This window comes from Macaca fascicularis, chromosome X, assembly GCF_037993035.2.
Source record: "Macaca fascicularis isolate 582-1 chromosome X, T2T-MFA8v1.1".
Classification (NCBI taxonomy): Eukaryota; Metazoa; Chordata; class Mammalia; order Primates; family Cercopithecidae; genus Macaca; species Macaca fascicularis.
The window spans coordinates 121,962,461-121,987,538 of NC_088395.1; the positions used below are offsets into that span (position 1 = coordinate 121,962,461).

Here is a 25,078-nt window from a genome sequence, read left to right on the forward strand (position 1 = left end):
AGCTAATTTTGTGTTTTTAGTAGAGACGGGGTTTCTCCATGTTGGTCAGGCTAGTCTCAAACTCCTGACCTCAAGTCATCCGCCCACCTCAGCCTCCCAAAGTGCTGGGATTACAGGCATGAGCCACTGCACCCAGCCCATTTTTACTTCTTTAAAATCCAAGGAATAGAAGAAAATACTGTGAAACTAAAAGTTTAAGCTTAGCTGGAATAATTTATTTGAAACAATTTAGAAAATGAAGGTCATGTAACTTTTGCAAGACCTTTGAAAATTAGCAAACTTAATTACAACTTTGCATTTCATTGCCAAGCATAAGAAGGAGTTTTACTAGAGCTACATAAGTAATTGCATTAGGATATATAGCAGAGACATTCTATATATATGTATATATTTTTTTAATTTATTTTCCTTTTTTTTTTTCTTTTGAGACAGAGTCTTGCTCTCTTGCCCAGGCTGAAGTACAGTGGCACCATCTTGGCTCACTGCAAACTCTGCCTCTTGGGTTCAAGTGATTCTATGCATCAGCCTCCTGAGTAGCTGGGGTTACAGGCATGCACCACCATGCCCACCTAATTTTTGTATTTTTAGTAGAGATGGGGTTTCATCAAGTTGGCCAGGCTGGTCTTGAACTCCTCCTGGCCTCAAGTGATCCACCCACCTCGGCCTCCCAAAGTGCTGGGATTACAGATGTGAGCCACCGTGCCCAGCCTACTTTGCTAGTTCTAGTTATTAATTCGAATTCCCAGACGTTCTCTTTTTTAAATACGAATTAATCCTTTTTTCTGTGACATAAACAAATTTGGATTTATTTTTTAGCTGAAATCACGATAATTGAAACAACCTAAGTTTTAGAAGTAAAAGATCCTCGAAGCAGAAGCACTTGTAATAGGAAAAATAACTTTACATATCTCATTCTGAAGCTGTAACACTTTTGTCATTGCAGGGACTTTGGTATGTTAGGCATGAAGAAATGCACACCTTTCAGATTTTAACTTATTAGACAATGTTTCACTAAATGAAGTAGAGTACAGAAAGAAGTAGACTAGTGACTATTGTCTTTTCACAGAGCAGGTGCATTGTTATCAAAAGGAGAGCTATGGGATCAAAATGCATCACAGTTAACGTACAGTTGAACTAAAACATCACATTGTAAATAAAAATATTTTAATAATTTGAAAACTGCCTGAAGTGTGTGCATCAGCTCCTCACTGTTGATACTTAGAAGTCAGTATAATGGCCATAGAGCAGGAAGGGTGATTTCATTGGTTGTGTGTAGTATTTAGAGTAGTGCGTATGTGTGTGTCTGCATACATATACAAACATAGACACACACAGACATTTATTCTAAAATTCTACCTCCAAAATTACCAGTATAGCTAGCACAGAATCGCAGCTATGGAAATAGTAAGCTTGATTTTGTAAAATTTAACTGCTTACTAACTATTCTCTCAAACAGAATTGTATTTGTAAGTCCAAAGAAAGTTAGGATTTAAGAAAGGCAACAGGAAAAGATGACTAAGTAATAGGGCTACTGACAACACATACAGCAACTTTTCTACCAGTTACTAAAAGTCACTTTCTCTAGATGGATTAATTACAAAAAGGTGCCTTCCTGGAAAGATGAAATACAACAAGGCACTCCTTTCGGCCTGACACAGTCCTGTGCAAGACACAAGGCTTGGTTAGTATAGCTTGGGCTGGATTTCTGCTTCTGCTCGTGCCTGCTCTGACACATACAACCTGAACTGTTATGTATATTATAACCCTGTTCTGTGAACTGCAGACATAGGCTGCATCCTCCTGAGATGTGTATGTGAATACATATTTGTCACGAATGTTAAAGGTCTTTGAATTGCATTTGTTCAGCAACTTTTCCATTAAGTCTTAAGTTTTCTTTCAATGAATCCACTTAAATGGGGTTCTAAACACCATTTAAAGAAAGTTGTATACAGCTTCTACATCTTGCTCCTGTTTTACTGGCTTTGACTAATTTAGCCATGCGCATTGGTGGATCAGGAACACATTTGGAATTAGGTAAATTCCAATACCTCACAAAAATATAGACAGAACTTTAGAATGTCCAATCAGATGGTTACACAGTACTAGGATGTGAAACTTACTTTGTTATAACTTGCTTTTGTATAATTAGAATGTTCCTTACTGTGAAGAGAAGCTGGACTTCTTAAATGCCCCAATAAGACAATCACTGAAAAGCTTCTTTTTGGTATTTATTCTTGATAGTCATCTATTACTACCAGCTTAACACTTTTTTTAACCATATTATTCTGTAACTTTTGATTTAATGAATTCTTAATAAGCTACCCCATTATACTGTAAAATAGTTTTTCGGTTAGATCATAAAATTTTATCTTTCTTTGCATCAACAATTTTTATTGGGTGGGGGGAGGGGGAGGGATAGTGTTAGGAGATATATCTAATGTAAATGACAAGTTAATGGGTGCAGCACACCAATATGGCACATGTATACATATGTAACAAACCTGCACGTTGTGCACATGTACCCTAGAACTTAAAGTATAACAAAAAAATTTTTTAAAAATAATTTTTGTTGTTGTTGTTGTTGAGATGGAGTCTCGCTCTGTCGCCCAGGCTGGAGTGCTGTGGCTGGATCTCAGCTCACTGCAAGCTCCGCCTCCCGGGTTCACGCCATTCTCCTGCCTCAGCCTCCCGAGTAGCTGGGACTACAGGCGCCCGCCACCTCGCCCGGCTAGTTTTTTGTATTTTTTTAGTAGAGACGGGGTTTCACTGTGTTCGCCAGGATGGTCTCGATCTCCTGACCTCGTGATCCGCCCGTCTCGGCCTCCCAAAGTGCTGGGATTACAGGCTTGAGCCACCGCGCCCGGCCAGAAAAAAAATAATTTTTATTAAAGAAGGGGGATTCTTCAATGTTTTCTCTCCAGGAAAAGAATAAAGCCTTCCTTGTTTGTGGAAAATTAGCAGATTTACCTGTGCCTTTGAACCACATTAGTTTTTGGTTAAAGTGGATTCAATGCATGTAGCACTTAATGTTTTTGACAAGTGTGTGCAATTGACATTCTGGTGCTTCATTTTCAGCAGCAGTATCGTAGTACTTGTTTAGCATTTCAAAAACTCAAGCCCAATTTTTTATATCTTTTAACATCAGCTATGGGAAAAACGTAAGTGATCAAGATATAAAAGAATATAAATATGCTTATTGTATGTAATTTGAAATTAATTGTGAATCAACAAAATTACTTTAATTAATAGATTTTTCAAGAGGTAAAAAGTAGTGATATTGCCAAGACCTTCCGCAAAGCAATCAACAGGAAAGAAGGTATTTGTGCTCTGGGCGGAACTTCAGAGTTGTCCAGCGAAGGAACACAGCATTCTTACTCAGGTAATCATTTCATATGCAATAGGTTAACACAATGTGCTAAGTGGGATGGTTGCTGTAATGTCAAGAAAGGGCTCTAGGAAAACATTACCTTCTAATTAAGAATAAAGTAGAAGTCCTTTATGACATGTATTTAGGCTTGAGACTAATACTTGTCATAAAGGCATTATAAGTATTTATTGTATGGCTTTGTTAGCTTGCAAGAGACAGGATACAATCCATGTAATGATAGGCTTTATTACAGTGCATTATACAATAATATAAGTGTAATTTTTAAGGAATTTTGTAACTTTTCTGAGTACCGGTTAACGTGTTCTATTTTTTTTTCTTAATTTTGTAATACCTAATAACCACTGTGTTGCATCCAAGTGTCTGGGTTTCCACACAGAATTACCACATGTTTCTGACACATTAACTTTCAGCGCTACTGCACAACTATTTTAGGCTTTGGAGTCAAATAGTTAATAACCTAGAGTATGAACTAATGTCTTGTTATTTAACATAATTTTAGAGGAAGAAAAATATGCTTTTGTTAACTGGATAAACAAAGCTTTGGAAAATGATCCTGATTGTAGACATGTTATACCAATGAACCCTAACACCGATGACCTGTTCAAAGCTGTTGGTGATGGAATTGTGCTTTGGTAAGATGTTAGCTTGTTTTATATCCAGATATCCAAAAATAGCCATCCATATAATTGATATATTTGTTTCTGCATGCTTGACAGATTCACCTCAAGAAATAATTAGAATGGAAAATTACCCAGTTTCTGCCTTTTTGATTTAATCTCTAGGTCTGTCCATGAATCTAAAATTCAGCCATAGATCGACAACCTCTTTATAGGGAAGCTACCTATTTTCTTCTCAACACCAAGCCAGCAGAACATTACAACTTTGTTGAACTTAAGTATGTCAGTGTCTGTTTATTCTGAAGTACCACAGCTTCCAAAAGAAAAAAAGAGGCTACTCTTCAGTTCTCACTCTCCAATGACCTATTTCTAAAAAATGCTTTTGCCACTGCTGCTGCCCCACAGCCAACAGCATCTTGGCAGACATAACACAAGATTATCAACACTGTCAGTCGATGTTCCAGTTTATAGAGGCAGTGTCACACAGTAGTTAATAGCATGCTCCATAATCAGTCTGCCTCAGTTCTTTCTATTCAGTCCTGCCACTCTTCAGAGTATGACACTTCAGAGTACGACTGCCACTCATGATACTCAACCCCTTTGCATTTCAGTTTCCGTCTATTATCATCTCCCCATTATTATACTTATCTCACAGGGCTGTTGTGAGCATTAAGTAAATTACTACATACAAAGTGCTTAGGGTAGTACAGTTGACATATTTCAGATGACTATATATATATATAGAGAGAGAGAGAGAGTGTGTGTGTGAGAGAGAGACGGAGTTTCGCTCTCGTTGCCTAGGCTGGAGTGCAATGGTGCGATTTCGCCTCACTGCAACCTCCGCCTCCAGGTTCAAGCCATTCTCTTGCCTCATCCTCCTGAGTGGCTGGGACTACAGGCATGCACCACCATGCCCGGCTTTTTTTTTTTTTTTTTTTTTTTTTAGTAGAAATGGGGTTTCTCCATGTTGGTCAGGCTGGTCTCGAACTCCAGACCTCAGGTGATCTGCCCGCCTCAACCTTCCAAAGTGCTGGGATTACAGACATGAGCCACTGCGCCCGGCTGACAGTATATATTATAGTATATACAATTCTTCTTTTTGCAATAGGGTCATTTTGTTTGTTTGAAAAGCTGATTTTAAAAATGTAAGATAGGTTGGGCATGGTGGCTTATGCCCAGCCCTTTGGGAGGCTGAGGCAGCAAGATTGCTGAAGGCCAGGAGTTAGGTCCAGTCTGGGCAACAAAACAAGACCCTGTCTCTACAAAAAATTTAAAAATTAACCCAATATGGGGTTGCATGCCCTTAGTCCCAGCTACTTGAGCGGCTGAGGCAGGAGGATCACTTGAGCCCAGGAGTACAAGGCGGCAGTGAGTCAGGATTTGCACCACTGAACTCCAGCCTGGGTGACCCTGTCTGTCTAAGAAATAAAAATACATATATACATTTCCTTTGTGTTCCATTTATAGGCAGTGAAGACATAATCTCCCATGTGTGTGTTTTGTTTTTGTTTTTGTTTCTGAGATGGAGCCTTGCTCTGTCGCCCAGGCTGGGGTGCAGTGGCGTGACCTCAGCTCACTGCAGCCTCCACCTCCCAGGTTCAAGCGATTCTTGTGCCTCAGCCTCCCGAGTAGATAGGACTACAGGTGCTCACCACCACACCCAGCTAATTTTTGTATTTTTAGTAGAGACAGGGTTTCACCATGTTGGCCAGACTGGTCTCGAACTCCTGACTTCAAGTGATCCTCCCGCCTCAGCCTACCAAAGTGCTGGGATTACAGGCATGAACCACTGTGCCCGGCCTCCCTTGTGTTTTAATACAGAGAGAAGACTGCCAGTTTTTCTCTCTGGGGAACTCACCCTGCAGAACTCAAAAAATAAATAATATAAAAATAATAAGAGATAATCATATTGAACTATTTAAGATTTAAATTTTGCATGGAAAGAAGCATGGCTTTCTTTATGTATATTAGGGCAGTATTATGAACATCTAATATGTTAGAACCAGGCATAGTGGCTCACACTTGTAATCCCAGGTACTTGGAGGCTGAGGTTGGAGGATCCCTTGAGCCCAGGAGTTCGAGGCTGCAGTGATTTGAGCTATGATTTGGGCCTCTGTACTGCAGCCCAGGCGACAGAGTTAGACCCTGTCTCTAAAAAGTAATAAAATAAAAAATAAAATGTTAAAGTCTAAATCTAGATTTTACCAAATGAGTTTTTTCCTAATGAGTCACAGACTATAGCCTACCTAATCTTTCTCTCTCCACTGTACTACCAGCACCAAATATAGTGTCTGGCTTATTGTTGAGGCACTCAGTAAACATTTGGTGAATGAAAGAATCTCATGCTCAACTAATTGTACTGTTTTGTGGAAAGGACTCATTTTCAATGCAGGATTTTATATATTTAAAATATATTCAATAAAGTTCTCCCTCCACTTTTTTTTTTTTTTTTTTTTGAGACAGGGTCTTGCTCTGTCACCCAGGCTGGAGTGCAGTGATTCAGTCATGGCTCACTGCTGCCGCCATGACCTCTTTGGCTCAATCAGTCCTCCCACTTCAGTCTCCAAAGTAGCTAGGACTACAAGCACACACCACTATGCCTGGCTAATTTTTTTTTTTTTTAAATTTTTTGTAGAGATGGGGTTTCACCATCTTGCTCAGGCTAGACTTGAACTCTTGAGCTCAAGCAATCTGCCCTCCTTGGCCTCCCAAAGTGCTAGGGTTACAGGCGTGAGCCACACTGTACCTGGCCCAAGTTTTGTTTTCAATATCCCAAGTTATTTTCATAAAAGAATGAGAAAAATTTAAAAATAAATAAAAGAGAAAGCATGTTACAATCCTCTGCTCAGAGATACCCATCTGCTATACACATATTTTGGTCTTTTTGGTTTTTTTTTTTTTTTTTTTAAACAGCATCTTGCTGTATTGCCCAGGGTGAAGTGCAGTGGCATAATCTCTGCTCACTTCAACCTCCACCTCCCAGGTTCAAGTGATTCTTCTGTGTCAGCCTCCCAACTAGCTGGGACTACAGGTGTGTGCCACCATGCTGTGCTAATTTTTGTATTTTTAGTAGAGACAGGGTTTTCCCGTGTTGGCCAGGCTGGTTTCCAACTCCTGACCTCAGGTGATCCACCTGCCTTGGCCTCCCAAAGTGCTGGAATTACAGGCATGAGCCACCATGCCTGGCCAGGGTTTTTTTTTTTTTTTTTTTTTTTTTTTTAAGACAGGGTCTAGCTCTGTTGCCCAGGCTGGAGTGCAATGGTGTGATCGTAGCTCACTGTAACTTTGAACTCCTGGGCTCAAGCTATCCTCTTTCCTCAGCCTCCTGAGTAACTAGTACTACAGGCACATGCCACCATGCCCGGCTAATTTTTTTATCTTTTTTGTAGAGACAGAGTCTCACTATATTGCCCAAGCTGGTCTGGAACTCCTGGCCTCAAGCAGTCCTCCTGCCTCAGCCTCCCAAAGTGCTGGGGCTGGAATTATAGAGATGAGCCACCACATCAGGCCTTGGTCTTTTTTTTTTTTTAATTTTTATTTTCCATATGTGTAGTTTATTATGATCAACATGATAAAACTCATCTAGTTGCATTTTTTAGAGTACATGAAAGGTTTTATAGTAAGCTTTAACATACTTGTAAATGTTTACAGCCACTTTATAAAAGTAAATCAACTCTTCTTTTTTAAAATCAACTTTTTATTTTTGTTTCAGTAAAATGATTAACCTTTCAGTTCCTGATACCATTGATGAAAGAGCAATCAACAAGAAGAAACTTACACCCTTCATCATTCAGGTATGCATTGTTCTCCCCTCCCTTTAACATGAAATTACTGTTTGAGGACCTGTTCTACAGACTTCAGCTTCCACACTCTGTAGGCTCCCAATAAATCCTTGTAAAAACTGTTGAGTGTGGGATTGTTATCCAAATTATACAGACAGAACTGGGACTCAGAAAGGTTTCTGAGTTTGCCTGAGAGTAATGTTGGAACTGAGGTTCAAATCCCATTCTAATTTCAAAGCCCCATGTTCTTTTCATTTCATAATGTGTTCAAGCACTACAGAGATAAGCAGAAGTATAAAAGCTCTTAATTAACTGGTGTGATTAAGGAATGGAGCATTTTTTTTCCTATCAAGTGAATATTAGATTATTAGCAAAATTCCCTCAGGGAAGAGCACCTCTTGGGATGTGGACATTGATAACTTCTAAAACTCTTTTGGGCATATGCAGTACTGATTGTCTCTCACCCATTTGGGCATTTTTGGGATGATAACACTTTACTCACATGGATATATTTACTGTGGTACTCAGCCTTTTCCTTTAGTGCCAGCATACTTCAAAAGGTACCAAATAAAAATACAAAGTTAACTTCTCCTGAGGTTCTGCAAAAGGCAATAGCAATAAGGCTGAAATCTGTCTTAGCTAGGCTTTCTAACACAAAAATCTAGAATTTGTTTTTTGTGACACCTATATGGATGAAATTAATACAGGTATTAATTTCCTCATTGAATGTTATTTTCAGTGAAGGGAGAAAGTAGACTGCTAAAAAATGGAAAGGTCAAGAAGCAAGTGTGTAATTTGGCTGTCTTGCAGGAAAACTTGAACTTGGCACTGAACTCTGCTTCTGCCATTGGGTGTCATGTTGTGAACATTGGTGCAGAAGATTTGAGGGCTGGGAAACCTCATCTGGTTTTGGGACTGCTTTGGCAGATCATTAAGATCGGTTTGTTTGCTGACATTGAATTAAGCAGGAATGAAGGTAATGGAACGCAGTCATTCTGGAAGTTGTTTATTGGTTATTTTTTTCTAGTCATGCAGACTTTCATGCTCTCACTTAATGGAGGTGATTAAATGGTGATAACTAGAATGAACATAAGGTAATGCTATAGAGTTATTCAGGAAAATAGTCTAATTACATGACTCTCTTCTTTACTAGTAATTCACATTTGTCTGGCACTTTACAGTTCATTTTGCAATAATGACACAAAAGCACAGAGAGATTAAGGAGCTTTCCTGAAGTCCTCAAACTTGATTATTTTTTTCTGTTCTGCCTACACAACTTCTACCCCATTACCACCCTCAGCCCCACCATTTTGCACCATCTTCTTTTTTGGAGACAGGGTCTCACTCTGTCACCCAGGCTGGAGTGCAGTGGCACAATCACAGCCTGGCTAACATGGTGAAACCCCGTTTCTACTAAAAATACAAAAAATTAGCCAGGTGTGGTGGCACGCACCTGTAGTCCCAGCTACTCGGGAAGCTGAGGCAGGAGAATTGCTTGAACCCGGGAGGCGGAGGTTGCAGTGAGCTGAGATTGTGCCATTGTACTCCAGCCTGGGTGAAAGAGCGAGACTCTTTGTCTAAAAAAGAAAGAAAGAAAGAAAGAAAGAGAGAGAGAGAGAGAGAGAGAGAGAGAGAGAAAGAAAGAAAGAAAGAAAGAAAGAAAGAGAGAGAGAAACGAAAAACAACGACAAAAAAAATGTAAGGTTGCAACCGGGTGTGTTGGACCACGCCTGTAATCCCAGCACCTTGGGAGGCTGAGACGGGTGGATCACTTGAGGCCAGGAGTTGGAGACCACACTGGCCAACATGATGGAATCCCGTCTCTATTTAAAATAGAAAAATTAGCTGGGCATGGTGGCGTGCGCCTGTAGTCCCAGCTAGTCGGGAAGCTGAGGCAGTAGAATCGCTTGAACCCGGGAGGCAGAGGTTGCAGTGAGCCAAAATCATGCCACTGCACTCCAGCCTGGTCAGTAGTCCAAGACTCTTTCAAAAGAAAGAAAAGAAAAAGAAAATATAAGGTTGAATTATATTCCTGTTAAAATAGGCTTGAGCCTTCAAGAATTAATTGATTAATTATACTTAAATACAAATACCACAGTGTTTCTAGACTACTTTAATCAACAGGTTAAGTAAAAGATTCCCAAATGTTAAATATCTTTCTCAGAATCTTTGACTTTAATCACAAGGCTAAGTAAAAGATCCCCAAATTTTAAACATTTTTCCCCAAATCCTTGACTTTAGAAGTGTTAAATAAGAACAATTTATACAAACATATGACATAATGTGAAGCTTCCATTAAGCTTAAAGGCCATAACCTCATTTGGTATTTGGAATGTGAAGAATAACAGAGAAAAGAATAAATTGTAGTATTATGTTATTATATATATTATATATTTATCTTTTTGAGTAGATTTTGAGTATCTTGAAACCAGGAGCTATGTCATAGTAGTTTTTGCACCTCTATTACTTAACAGTGTCAAAAGACTGAATGAACTTGGCATGACCATTATTATGTCATATAATGACTGTGGGATTTTTTTTTTCTTCTAGCCTTGGCTGCTTTGCTCCGAGATGGTGAGACTTTGGAGGAACTTATGAAATTGTCTCCAGAAGAGCTTCTGCTTAGATGGGCAAACTTTCATTTGGAAAACTCGGGCTGGCAAAAAATTAACAACTTTAGTGCTGACATCAAGGTAACTGTTCAAAGAGCCACAACATTTTGGGGGGATATAATAGCTGGAAGATTTCATCCCAGCTTAACAGAGGGAAAATCCTAACACTGTATCACCAAGCCTTGTTGCCTCTTGGCCCTGAAGGTAGATTTTAGAAGAGAAGTAGAGCCAGATAAGGAGCATTAGCACCTATGTTTTATTTTGTGGAAAAAGGTAAAAATATTATGCTAATTTATCATTATAATGCTAATTTGTTATATTCTGCCGATTGTTAAACATGGAGTATTAAAGAATAGGACATGACTATTCCATTCTTAACTGCCTTTCCCAGGCCTCAGTGTACCTGTTAGTAAACACACCTAGAAGAGAGAGGAAGGGCCTCACGATGTCCTCTTAACCATTTTTATTTGGCTTCTCCTCTCATTTTATCCTACCTTTAGTTGTGAGTTCCTCGAGGATAGTGATGAGCTCTTATTTATGTCTGTGTATCCTACCTCAGCCCCTGCTCCAGGGCCCTCCTACTAAAGCCAACCTATAACATAGTATGTGGCACATACAAGACCCTCATATTTCTTGCATTGAATTGAATTTTTTTTTTACTCACTGTTCATCATGAGCAGTGGGGGAAAACTAACAATGAAGACATTTATTACATGTTGCCTTTGGCTTCTCATGCAGAGAGGGCCAATATTACCATAGCAAACATTGTGTGGAGTTCTCCTTAACTGCCTTAATTCTGTCTGACATCCAGATGTTGGTACACAGGGAAAAAACTTAAGGATCTTCATCAGACGTTACTGACCAGCAAGGCTGTGAAAACAGTACTATGCATAGGCGATCATATGATTTTGTTCAGTGATGAGAGGAAGCAGTGAGTTGCCTGTACTACTGATTTCATCCATGAAAATTAAGAATAGCCCCAAAATTATAAGACCAACTGACCCTGCCCTCTCTTTTAATTATACAATATGTTTGGCCAGGTTTTTTGTTGTTGTTGTTGTTACAGGGTCTCACTTCGTCACCCAGGCTGTAGTGCAGTGGTGCTAACATGGCTCACTGAAGCCTTGACCTCCCACGCTCAAGCGATCTTCCTACCTCAGCCTCCCAAGTAGCTGGGACTACAGGTCCACACCACCAAGTCTGATTGATTTTTTTTTTGTTTTTTTGTTTTTTTTGTTTTTGAGACGGAGTCTCGCTCTATCGCCGAAGCTGGAGTGCAGTGGCGCCATCTTGGCTCACTGCAAGCTCCGCCTCCCAGGTTCACGCCATTCTCCTGCCTCAGCCTCCTGAGTAGCTGGCACTACAGGCACCCGCGACCACGACTGGCTAATTTTTTTTGTATTTTTAGTAGAGACGGGGATTCACCATGTTAGCCAGGATGGTCTGGATCTCCTGACATCGTGATCCGCTCGCCTCGACCTCCCAAAGTGCTGGGATTACAGGCGTGAGCCACCGCGCCCGGCCGTGAATATTTTTAAAAAGGAAATAATTGTTTGGTAATGCGGAAACCAACTTCCAGTTTATCTGTATTCAAGTTCAAATTTTCACCTGTAAAGCCGTTTTCAGGGTACTAAATACAGATTTTGCTGGGTCTGCTCTTTACTTGTTCTTCTCAAGACCATAGGTTTAGATTATAAATTGTTTATGTAGCTTTAGCAAGTAATTGGAAGCGAAAGCACTTTCACAGCTGTAGTACACTATTCCTTAAGAGGTAAATGCTATGCCCCCCCGAATGATAGGATCAGAGTTGGCTATTTAAGAATTGCTCTGAAATAGCTTTCAATCACCTGATTTTCCCCCATTCTTAGAATCATTTATGGCACCAAGTTTCAAACTCACTTGGGTAGCTGATTTAAAAGGCACCTTTCTGGGCAGCTCCCAGACATTTATATTTGGTAGCTCAGGAATTGGATTCAGTAATTCACATATTGAGCAACTTCCTCAGGTGTTAGTATGCACACAGACTATGAGAAACACTTCTTCATAGCCTGTCTGGACCTTCAAAGCCCAGTAACAGGAAACTATTAATATCATACCTGGAAGGTGGTCTTCACATATGGCAGGATTAAGGAACCTTCACTTAAATTCCTGTCCTCTAGCATTCCAAAGATGCAGGAATTTACTTGGCACGTGTGTGAAGGCTCTTAATAAGCGTTTGTGCGAGTACAATGGTTTTCAAGCTGTGTTTTGTGGAGTTGTCCACACAACCTGAATTCATGTTGACTGTGAGCAAACCCCATTGTTTTCAGTGTTGGGATTCTAAGAAAACAACATTCAAGTGATTTAGTCCAGGGGTTTAAAACGAAAAGAGACGTTTGTTTTTTTAAGTACATTCAGATCATAGAGGGTTCAGTGTTATTTTAGCAACTAAAATGTTTATCATTTAATGCTTTTGTCATTTAAATTTACAATTTAATACATCTATAACATAGCTAATCACTTCTTCATAGGTGTGGTATATTCATTATGCTTTGTAATGGTATAACCTGTTTATTTTCTCTTTCTTCTATGCTTCCTGGATTTCTGCTCTTCTACTTTTTTAAATGCTTGTTTTGTCTATCAAGCTTATTGACTTCAGTAATTCAGTGAAGGTACAGAACTGGTTATATGTTTATTAGCATTATTGTATCGATGACTTTAATAATTGTGAAGTCATGTCAAAATCCAGTTCATCCAAATGCAAGACAGATATAAGGCCAGATAGATGGACTTTTCTGGGGAAGACACCTGTTAAATTAGAAGGCAGAGAGATTTGTGCCATATATTCTCAAAAAGTCCAATGCAAATAGGCTTCCAAACATGGGACAATAGGATACATTCATTCCTTGTCACTGTGATCTCACTGACATTTTCAATTCTTTGTAGGATTCCAAAGCCTATTTCCATCTTCTCAATCAAATCGCACCAAAAGGACAAAAGGAAGGTGAACCACGGATAGATATTAACATGTCAGGTTTCAATGTAAGTATAAGTGCTCTTTTGAATTCTACAATCTTCCAAAATTATTGTCAATTTCTTATAAATACAATAATTTTTATAATTGTATGAAGTGTAGTTGGCAATTTTAAGCATTATTTTAAAATGTATTACTGTACATGTAATTCAGAGGCCAGAAAACTAGCTTTTATTTATTTTGATTGTTAGTGAATTCCATCGTTGTTGTGGTATTGATTTATGTGAATGGCATAAAATATTCAAAACAAGTATGGGGAAATAAGCAACTAGAAGCTAACCTTTTCCAAGTATTTGGATTACAACCACAGTAATAGATTTAGTGACTGTATATTCATATATACATATATTCATATTCCTGTGTTGAGAGTAATGTGATTATGTTTTACAAACTCCCAATCTATGAAATCTAATTTAAGGAATCACTCTCAGAGACCATGTTCCCTGGTTATGTCACTAATTTGTTTAGTGACCTTGGGCAAGTTCCTTCTCAAAATTGGATTTCACTTTGTTCATCCATAAAGTAAGGAGTTAGACTGGACTATTTAGTCCCAAGTTTCTAGGAATCTGTGGTTTTTGTACCTATTAGATATGGAATGCATGCTACTAATTAACAAAATCCATATATCTATCCTATTATGCCATAGGATGGAGTGGATTACATTGGCTAAACCATTTTTATGCTGCCCTTACCAGAACTGAATTTGTAACTGACTTGTGTGCTTATATTTCTGTCTGTATGTTAAATGCAAAACTCTTCAGCTCAGGTCACTCTTGGTAGGAATGAGGGGCCATCTTGTCCAAGAAGGGAGCTGTCTGGGATGGCTAGCCATGTGATCTGATACCAGGGTAAATGGCATCAGTATACTAACTGATTCTGATACACCCCTTCTCTAGTCAATCCAATTGATCTTAAAACACTCTTTTGTCTCTTCCCTCTTCAGAATCCGACAAGGATTCTTCTGTTGACTCTAGAATTCAGTCTGAAATGTTCTGCTTGGCACTCACCATACAAATCTTGCTCTAAAATCTATCCAGTGTTATTTCCCCAAAAGTCTGTATTCCCCACCCCAACCTTCCTTCCCAGCACCACCCAGGTGCCTTTGCTCATGCTATTCTCATGGTTTTCAGTGTCCTTCACCTTTTTCCGCTTTACACCTTCTTTAGGGCCTTTTTTTTTTTTTTCAAGAATCGAGGTTTCGCCATGTTGGCCAGGCTAGTTTCAAACTCTTGGGCTCAATCAATCCTCCTGCCTCGGCCTCCCTAAGTACTGGGATTACAAGCGTGAGCCACCACGTCCAACCAAGGCCTAATTTTAACTCTGAACAGTTTCACCTTTTTTCAATTTCAGTTTAACTTTTTTCTCTTGATCTTTGTAATGGAAAAAATCCCTTCCCTTCGTCCTTTTTTAATCCTTCAGTTCCCTGAGATTAATCCTTGGTCTTGCCTTCCACCATTCTCCCTATGCTCAAAAGAAATCAGTAAAAATAGATTCTCTGCTTCTCCTCAATTCAAGCAACAGTTCACAAGCATTTCCCTTGGGATTTGAACATGCACTGAATGAAGGTATCTATCTTCTCCCTCAGCCAGGGGAGCCGACTTCCACAGCTCAGCACAACTTCCTCTCTCTCTAGCTGGCTCTCCAACAGTGCCCTCCTTTCCAGTTCCTTCTGCTGCATAACACAGCCCCAGAGGTTCCTGAGTTCCAAGGAGTCGACTCTGTCATGAAGCTCATTGACCTAATGCACAGTACCCAGAAGCCTCAGTGAAGTTCAGCTGAGAGCCAGTAGAGAAAAGGAGAAACTCCAAAGCAGAAAGTAGTAAATCAGCAAAACAAAATAAGCCAGGTTGAGGAGAATGAACCCACAATTTACAGAAAATGAACACTATTTTCTAAATGAGACTTAAGTAGGACTACAGTTAATACCCTTTCACATTTAATAATTAGTAGAGATTCATTGTAGATAAGTACATTTGAAAAAAATTCTACTGAAACTATCTGAATATTTAACTTGAGATGGCTTAAAAGGAGAATTGAAGCTGTTTTCCTATTGAGAAGGAAAAAAGGAAAAGTGGAACTGGAGAAAGTGAAGATGGTGAATGTATATGTTTTCTCTACAGATTTTCAAACAAAATCTGGGAGTTTCCCCCAAGCTTTTACATAACTTCTTTCTTAATGCAATTTAGTTAAATGTACTCTGTAGTTTGGTATGTGATCTGGCGCCATCTAGTGTGTATTAAAAGTACTGCACCTCTAACAGCGCTAACTTTTTTTTTTTTTTTTTTTTGCATTCAAAACAATTTTATAATAAGTACCATATGTTGGCTAAAAGAAAGTAGAACTGTATACCCAGACTATGATTGTGGGGACATTTTCTACATTTTTAGTATGGCCTTTGACAAAGTCTTCCTATTTTGTTTCAACAGGAAACAGATGATTTGAAGAGAGCCGAGAGTATGCTTCAACAAGCAGATAAATTAGGTTGCAGACAGTTTGTTACCCCTGCTGATGTTGTCAGTGGAAACCCCAAACTCAACTTAGCTTTCGTGGCTAACCTGTTTAATAAATACCCAGCACTAACTAAGCCAGAGAACCAGGATATTGACTGGACTCTATTAGAAGGTAACTAAAAACTTCTCAAATTCGAATATGTGGGACTATAGAGTAGAAATACATAGGCCGTAATGATTTTACAATCTAGACTTAATAAGTTTTTTTATATCTGCAAGAAGCAGATGCCGGTGCTGAGTAAAAACTGGCAGAAAAGGATGATACAAGTGAACTTTTTAAGTAAAGTAGTCAAGGCCAGGTGCGGTGGCTCACACCTGTAATCCCAGCACTTTGGGAGGCCGAGGCAGGCAGATCACCTGAGGTCAGTAGTTTGAGACCAGCCTGGCCAACGTGGTGAAACCCCGCCTCTACTAAAAATTAAAAAATTAGCTGGGCGTGGTGGCACGTGCCTGTAATCCCAGCTACTCGGGAGGCTGAGGCAGGAGAATCACTCGAACCTGGGAGACGGAGGTTACAGTGAGCCGAGATCATGCTATTGCACTCCAGCCTGGGCAACAAAGTAAGACTCTGTCTCAAAAAAAAAAAGAAAAAAAAAAGTAGTCGAGTCACTTAACGTAAAGCCACTTAGTAAATCAGTCTTTAGTTTTAATCTTTAGGGTTAGACCACTTTTTAATCCTCTCATCAGGAAAAAGTACACATATGCATTCAGTTTGACCTGTAAATTTAGTATATATTTATGTTTCATTCATCCACAGTCAGTGTAACTGGAACTAACCCCAACTCCTTTCACCCTTACCTCCTCAAAAACCAAATGATAATATATACTAAATTTTAAGTTTTGGAAAGGCAGAGTTTACCTTTTCCAGATTATATATGCATGAAGTATAGTCTATAAAAATTAAGAAATGCGGCCGGGCATGGTGGCTCACGCCTGTAATCCCAGCACTTTGAGAGGCCGAGGCAGCCAGATCACCTAAGGTCAGGAGTTTGAGACCAGCCTGGCTAACATGGTGAAACCGCGTTTCCACTAAAAATACAAAAAATCAGCCGGGCGTTGTGGTGCGCGCCTGTAATCTCAGATACTCGGGGGGCTGAAGCAGGGGAATCGCTTGAACCTGGAAGGCAGAGGTTGTAGTGAGCTGAGATCGCACCACTGCACTCCAGCTTGGGCAACAAGAGAAAACCTCCATCTCATAAATAAATAAATAAATAAATAAATAAATAAATAAATAAAGCAAATAGTAATTCATTGAGTGTCCACCGATATTTCTATAAAACCAGTAACTAAACTGATAACATCAGTTACTTTGAGGGATGCAGATTTGAGGAAATATTGGAGAAAGATTTGAGGAGACTATAAAAAGTTCATAAACCTCTAAATTGCTTAACTGGTTAGAATAAGGTTGTATTCTTTAATTTTAAAATAAGTTCAAATTTGAAAAATAAGCCTGTATCTAGAGAGAATGTATGTACTTAGGAGAATGCTTGGAAACTCGTGTTATTGAAAACTTCTAGATCTGAATAGAGAGAGAAAATAATCTAATATGTGGATTGGCACTGTATGCACATACATAAAGTGTTCAGTAAATTTTGTGAATATTCTTAACAGGAGAAACTCGTGAAGAAAGAACCTTCCGTAACTGGATGAACTCTCTTGGTGTCAATCCCCATGTAAACCATCTCTATGCGTAAGCCTGCCTACTGCTATTGTAAACAATTATGAATGTCATGAATGGATGTTAAATAATGACAGCTCTAAAGATTTTCTAGATATTAATTTGTAGCTATTATTTATATTGGAAAATGTCGAGTGGTGATTTCCATCATTTTCCCAATACACAGAAGCTTTAATTATTTATTTACATGATCATTAACTGTAAGTGATAGAATATATAAATGTCTTTATAGTACCCTAGGGAGCAAATACTTTGTATTTTGAGACAGATAGCCGTTCGGGAGGCTGAGGCTGATTACTTGAGCCCAGGAGTTTGAGGCTTCAGTGAGCTATGGTTGTGCTACTGTACTGCAGCCTGGGCAACAAAGTGAGATCCTATTTCTAAGAGGGGAAAAAAAAAAAAAGAAAGGTAAAAAAGAAAGAAACAGAGACCAGGGAATCCTTTAAGTAGACCATCCACAACAACTCGGGGACTTTGGCTCACTCTTCTCTCAGCCTAGAACGTTCTTTGCTCGCATATAATGGCTTATACCCTTACTGTATTCCAGTCACTGATTCAAAGATTTCCTGACTACCACCTGCTACTCTGTAACCCCTAACCCTAGTTCCTTTCTTTCTTCATAGCACTTACATATACCCGTAAAATTGTTTATTGTCAACAAAACAAACAACACCCCGTATTGTTTGTTTATCCATGTACTTGTTTATTGTCTATCTCTCTGACTCTAATGCAAGGACAGGAATTTTCGTCCTGTGGGCCCAGCCTCTAGAACAGTGCCTTGCTCACAGTAAGCTCTCAATAAATACTTATAAATGAATTGAATGGTCTTAGCTCTATTTTCAGAACAGATTGATAGACAATATGAGTCTTAGGTATTATTTATGGTTTTATATATCTTGTTTGACAATGTAGTGTTATTGTTTTTAAGGAAAGTCAAGTCCCAGCTTCCTGAAAACACTGATTACATTATTTTTAAATCATTAGTGACCTGCAAGATGCCCTGGTAATCTTACAGTTATATGAACGAATTAAAGTTCCTGTTGACTGGAGTAAGGTTAATAAACCTCCATACCCGAAACTGGGAGCCAACATGAAAAAGGTAGATAATTAAGTTGCTGTGTATCTTTGTTAGAGTAGTTTTATTCTCGATTCATTCCTTTGTTTCTAAAACTCTTGACGCTGAGCTTCTTGAGTACAAAAACTGTGTCTTATTTGTTTTTGTGTGCTGATACCTAGCATTATACAAGACACACACACACGTATGCAGATTAAACAAATGGAAGTCTTTAACCATTTACTCTTGTGCCTTTGCAGCTAGAAAACTGCAACTATGCTGTTGAATTAGGGAAGCATCCTGCTAAATTCTCCCTGGTTGGCATTGGAGGGCAAGACCTGAATGATGGGAACCAAACCCTGACTTTAGCTTTAGTCTGGCAGCTGATGAGAAGGTATAGTACACAATTTTAGCTGTTTAGTCTTTACTATCACAGAGGTCTGTGATTTAGTCCTTACTGTGTTTAATAAGTGAACATGTCAATGACTACACTTTTGAAATATGTTGTATTTATACTCCAAAATGAGTTTAATTAATGAATATATGTTGGATGTTAAGTGGGAGATGCTTCCTTGCAAGTTAGGCAGCAGAACTATGGCTAGTCCCTTTTCTAAAACATAGGAAGCCTGACACATAGATTTCAACCTCATTTTGTGTCAGTGAATTAAAAAATTGTCAGAACAAAATTATGAACATCCTCGTGCTCATTTGAAAATAAAGATCTCTCTCTGTAATGCTGATGAAGATCACCATAATGCTGAAAAGCATTCATTATGACTGGGCACCAGCCAAAGCACAGCTTATTTTATGCCATTACCACTATTGGAATAGTACAAAATGTGCCTGCAGTAGGCCGTTGGACCTGCTCATTAAAGCACTGTCAATCTGCTCCTCTCTCACCACTACAAAGGGTAGAACAGTAGCAAGCCACTACAGCTTAAAATATTTTTTTCACATAGTGTGAATCTCTTTCCATGAAATCTTTAGTCCTTGAAATCTAAGGAATGTTAAAAGTGGAAGATAAAGCATCTTTCTGATGTTTGCATTTTTCTTCATAAAGTAGATTGTGACGTTTTCTTCTGCTGCTTCTCTTAGATACACCCTCAATGTCCTGGAAGATCTTGGAGATGGTCAGAAAGCCAATGATGACATCATTGTGAACTGGGTAAACAGAACGTTGAGTGAAGCTGGAAAATCAACTTCCATTCAGAGTTTTAAGGTCAGAATCCATATTTGACTATTAAATATTATGTTTGCGAGATAACATCTATCATTTGGGAAGGCAACCTTTGGCTTCTTTGTGAGTGAGAATTATTGTTGGACTAATGGCACGATTCTTTATGAATTCACTGGGCTTTGTTTTGGACACTTGATATAAGTAGGCACATGTTAATTTGTATGTATCAAAATTCTCAGATTTGTTCTCCTTTCACACTAGGACAAGACGATCAGCTCCAGTTTGGCAGTTGTGGATTTAATTGATGCCATCCAGCCAGGCTGTATAAACTATGACCTTGTGAAGAGTGGCAATCTAACAGAAGATGACAAGCACAATAATGCCAAGTAAGGGAGACTGCTAATAGCATGAAAAGAACACAGCTTTGCAGCTGGACAGATCTGAATTCTAATTCAGGTTCTGCCATGTAAGAGTGGTGTCACCTTGGGAGAAACCTCTTGGAGCCTCAGATTCCTCATCAGTAAACTGGGGGCAATAATACTTACCTTAGAGATTTTATAAAGATTAAATTTTTAAAAATTATAAGAGCCTAGCCTTGTACTTGGCCTACTAGGTGCTTAGTCAGTTGTTGCTTCAGTGGATTACAGAAATAATGTAGCATGTATTTTAATGCAAATCAGGTAAAACTTTACAACAAGGAAAATATGAGCTTAAGGTGTTCACCTGTCTCATTCTTTTTTAAAAAACACATTATCCAACTTATGTCTCTTTTACTATACATAGATCATTCTTACTACATTTGTTGAATTTATCTTCGTCAGTTCCCATATTAACAGAATGCTTGCTAGCCCTCCACAGAAGACTATAGTTTCTTGCATTTCAACAATATTCAGAAGGTCTTTTCCACCAGCCTATTTCCTTCTTCACCAAAGACGTAGAGTGTGATCTGGCTTCATGGGTGATCCATGAAAACTTTGCTAGTTAGACATTGAAAATCCATCCACAGTCCTGCATTATGGAACAGCTAAGAAGCATTCTTGCAATACTTTGGAGTTAGGCACATTATTTTTTCCTTGAAAAATGTTTCTAGCAGATATGATAAAGGTCTAATACCCACAATATATCAAGAACTCTTGAAATCTCTTTTTCTAGAAACTCGATGATTTAATTATATTTAAAGATTCTGGTTCCAACACACCTAGAAATGCTTCATGGATTAGTTGAGATGTGTTCCTGAAAATTCCCCTACCTGGACATCTCAGTTCTTCTGTCCCTTCCTTTGTCTGCCTTTTCTAGTTTTTGGTCCAGCCACTCTGTCCATGTGCCATGTAGACTGTCTCCCCTCTCATGAATATTTGGAAGTATTCATCACATCTGCCTAACAACTTGGGTTTTGCATCTAGCATGATTTTCCACCTCATATCTCTAAGATCACATGAGTGTGCAATGAGAATATTAACATGGATTGTATAGACAGCCTAGGTAATTTTATATACATATATATAAAGTTGGTGCTTCAAGCTTAATTCTCACCTCACATTGGAGAAAAAGAGTGAATAAATATTATTGGCCCCAAATAATAGAGCTTAAAAACCTACTATAACTTCAAAGTGAAATCAAAACCAAAATCAGCCGGGCGCGGTGGCTCAAGCCTGTAATCCCAGCACTTTGGGAGGCCGAGACGGGCGGATCACAAGGTCAGGAGATTGAGACCATCCTGGCTAATACGGTGAAACCCCGTCTCTACTAAAAATACAAAAAACTAGCCGGGCGAGGTGGTGGACGCCTGTAGTCCCAGCTACTGGGGAGGCTGAGGCAGGAGAATGGCGTAAACCCGGGAGGCGGAGCTTGCAGTGAGCTGAGATCCGGCCACTGCACTCCAGCCTGGCCGACAGAGTGAGACTCCGTCTCAAAAAAAAAAAAAAAAATCAAAATCAAAAGAAACTATCAATATGGAATTTTTACATCCCAGCATGATAATCATATATGAGGAAATAGATGTCTTACGTGGTGTCCTTAACTGACAAGAATTTCATCCTAACTTTTTTCCCCCTAAAATAGGTATGCAGTGTCAATGGCTAGAAGAATTGGAGCCAGAGTATATGCTCTCCCTGAAGACCTTGTGGAAGTAAAGCCCAAGATGGTCATGACTGTGTTTGCATGTTTGATGGGCAGGGGAATGAAGAGAGTGTAAAATAACCAATCTGAATAAATCAGCCTTGCTCCCAGGTGCATGATTCGCAGGTCAGCTATTTCCAGGTGAAGTGCTTATGACTTAAGGAACTCTTGGCCGTTCAAAGGACTTTTCATTTTGATTAACAGGACTAGCTCATCATGAGAGCCCTCAGGGGAAAGGGTTTAATAAAAACAACTCCTCTTTCCCATAGTCAGAGTTGGATTTGTCAGGCACGCCTGAAATGTGCTCATAGCCAAAACATTTTACTCTCTCTTCCTAGAATGCTGCCCTTGACATTTCCCATTGCTGTATGTTATTTCTCGCTCTGTTATCTTTTGCCCTCTTAGAATGTCCCTCTCTGGGGACTCGCTTAGATGATGGGATATGAATATTATTAGACAGTAATTTTGCTTTCCATCCAGTATGCTAGTTCTTATTCGAGAACTATGGTCAGAGGGTATTTGGATATGAGTATCCTTTGCTTATCTTTGTAGTACTGAAAATCTGCCGAAGTAACTGGCTGTGCAGAATGTAATAGAAGCTTTTCTTATTCTTTTATTCTTAAGATCAGTATCTTTTTACAGTATTCTTTCTACAGGATCCTTTTTTGTACATTTAAGAATATTTTGATTACATTAAACAAGACTGCTGATTTTGCTACTTTTTTTAAGGGGTCTTCAAGTAAGTAAAACATACATCGTAGCTAGAAGAAAAATGTACCTTAAATTTGCATCTTCCCTCTCATACCCAAGCTGTAAACAACTGAAATATTTTGTCTTAAATCACTTGGTTCAATACATGCTTATTTGTTTTAAAGCCTGTATCATCAAACTCTCTCTCTCTAAATTTAAAATGCTGTTGAATATGATACTTTTGAGGAGAGAATGTGCTCAGAACTTAGACGGGATTTAGTAGGCCGAGTATGCTAAGTGTACAATATATTTTTTAATTTTACACCTAAAACAAAGAACTGTGGTCACTAAAAATAAACGTATATATGTAGGAATTAATGTACTCTTGCTTTGTCAAGCTGTTTGCTATAGTTTCCAAGGTATTATGTTACTCTAACTCTGAAAAGTGATGTAATCTGGTAGCAATGTAGTAATTCAAATAAAGGCATTTACATAATAATCAGTTTCTTCATGCTTTTGTCTCTTAGGAAGTATGACAATGTTTGTCAGGAATTTTTCTTTTCGTTTTTCTGATGTATTCTATAAAATGGTGTTTGTTAAATTTCAGTTTTGGGAGCAGAATTAGAGGTACTGAATTAAGGACACTACAAATGAAGTAAAAGGGTTTTCTCCAATTTACCAAAATTTCTTTATCCAGTTCCTGCTTTTTTTTTTTCTTTTCCACCTCCCTCAATCTTTTCAATGTTCTGTGATATACATATCCTGAAACAGTGGGGATCTGAACAGTCACAGAGGAGAAATGGTTCATGGTAGATCTTCGCAACCTCATCCATATATGACATTTTTGGCTGGATAATTCTTCGTTGGGGTCGGGGGAAGGGGCTACCCTGTGCATTGTAGGAGGTTTAGCAGTATTACTGGCCTCTACCCACTAGATGTCAGCACATCCCCAGTCGTGTTGATCAAAATTGTCTCCAGAGATAACCAAATGTCTCCTGGGTGGCAAAATCATCCCTTGTTGACAATCAGTGCCCTTTTAAGCCTTTGTGTGAATGAGTAATATAAGGTGTAGTCTACTGAGGATTTGGTTACGTAGTGATACTATATAATATTTTGCATTTAAAATCTGAGAGATGGAAAGACCTTTTTAAATATCACCTGAATTCCAAAGACATAAAATAAAAAAGGGATACATTTGACAACTCTACTTTTGCAAATATATATGTATAATTAAAAAGATCAAAATATAGATAACTTAAAAAGTGAGTTCAGTCTCAGATTATAGATTCTTTTAATATAAAAGTAGAATTTATGAGTGAAAAAAAAGACAAATCTGCAAACATACTAGGGTAACTGATGAAGTAAGGACAATTATATCTTAAGACCTGTCTTATGCCTTGAACCTGCCATACTCATTCACGTTCGTCTTCGTCAAAGTACAAAGGTTCTTCTCTATAAGCCCTAACGCCTTGAAGTGCCTCTTTAACAAGATAGGAAAGATATATTCCATGTGGCCCTTTCTTCAAAAAAGAAGCTGATTTTTTGTGTGGTTCACTGTACAGGGCCCACAGCCTGTAGGAGTGTATGATGGGGTAGTTAAGTGTTCATATAAAGCAGTGGGCCTGACACACGATTTTTTTTCCTCCAAAAACTAATTGCAACAAGTAAGAATGTGGACCAAAATTAGCAATACATTAAGAATTCTGCCGGGCGCGGTGGCTCATAACTGTAATCCCAGCAATTTGGAAGGCTGAGGCAGGTGGATTGCCTGAGCTCAGGAGCTCAAGATCAGCCTGGGCAACATGGTGAATCCCCATCTCTACCAACATGGTGAATCCCCCATCTCTTCCCCACATACCTGTAACCTCAGCACTTTGGGAGGCTGAAGTGGGAGGATTGCTTGAGGTCAGGAGTTAGAGACCAGCCTGGGCAACACAGGGAGACTCCGTCTCTAAAGTTAGCTAAGCATGGGGCTGGGTGCGGTGACTCAAGCCTGTAATCCCAACACTTTGGGAGACCAAGGTGGGTGGATCACCTGAGGTCAGGAGTTTGAGACCAGCCTGGGCAACATGGTGAAACCCCATCTCTACTAAAAATACAAAAATTAGCCAGTCATGGTGGTGGACACCTATAATCCCAGCTACCCGAGAGGCTTAGGCAGGAGAATCACTTGAACCCAGGGGACAGAAGTTGAAGTGAGCCGAGATCATGCCACCGCACTCCAGCCTGGGTGAAAGAGCTAAACTCCATTTCGGGGGGGGAAAAAAATTAGCTGAGCATGGTGGTGCATGCCTGTGGTTCCAGCTACTTGGGAAACTGAGGCAGGAGGATCACTTAGCTCAGTTGATCAAGGCTGCAGTGAGCTGTGATCGAACCACTGCACCCTAAGCTTGGCTGCAAGACTCTGTCTCTTAAAGAAAATAAAGATGATATTCCCCT

General features: G+C 39.1%; 1 protein-coding gene across 14 annotated transcripts in view; it reads left to right on the forward strand.

The window, feature by feature from the left end:
• The window catches only part of PLS3 (plastin 3), an 87,587-nt gene extending 64,449 nt beyond the window's left edge, over nucleotides 1-23,138 (forward strand). For 7 of the 14 annotated variants that reach the window (XM_045384226.2, XM_045384225.2, XM_045384227.2 and 4 more), the window contains 14 exons: nucleotides 3,250-3,379; nucleotides 3,888-4,020; nucleotides 7,718-7,799; nucleotides 8,598-8,763; nucleotides 10,338-10,480; nucleotides 13,024-13,050; nucleotides 13,325-13,420; nucleotides 15,839-16,034; nucleotides 17,534-17,612; nucleotides 18,585-18,699; nucleotides 18,915-19,048; nucleotides 19,750-19,873; nucleotides 20,093-20,217; nucleotides 21,893-23,138. In XM_045384226.2, coding sequence (XP_045240161.1) covers nucleotides 3,250-3,379; nucleotides 3,888-4,020; nucleotides 7,718-7,799; nucleotides 8,598-8,763; nucleotides 10,338-10,480; nucleotides 13,024-13,050; nucleotides 13,325-13,420; nucleotides 15,839-16,034; nucleotides 17,534-17,612; nucleotides 18,585-18,699; nucleotides 18,915-19,048; nucleotides 19,750-19,873; nucleotides 20,093-20,217; nucleotides 21,893-22,025 — 1,683 coding nt within the window. In that variant the 3' untranslated portion in view covers nucleotides 22,026-23,138. The remainder of the gene's footprint in view (nucleotides 1-3,249; nucleotides 3,380-3,887; nucleotides 4,021-7,717; nucleotides 7,800-8,597; nucleotides 8,764-10,337; nucleotides 10,481-13,023; nucleotides 13,051-13,324; nucleotides 13,421-15,838; nucleotides 16,035-17,533; nucleotides 17,613-18,584; nucleotides 18,700-18,914; nucleotides 19,049-19,749; nucleotides 19,874-20,092; nucleotides 20,218-21,892) is intronic. The other 7 variants (XM_074029264.1, XM_005594419.4, XM_074029267.1 and 4 more) reach the window with 1 other exon arrangement.
• The last annotated feature ends 1,940 nt before the right edge of the window (nucleotides 23,139-25,078 follow it).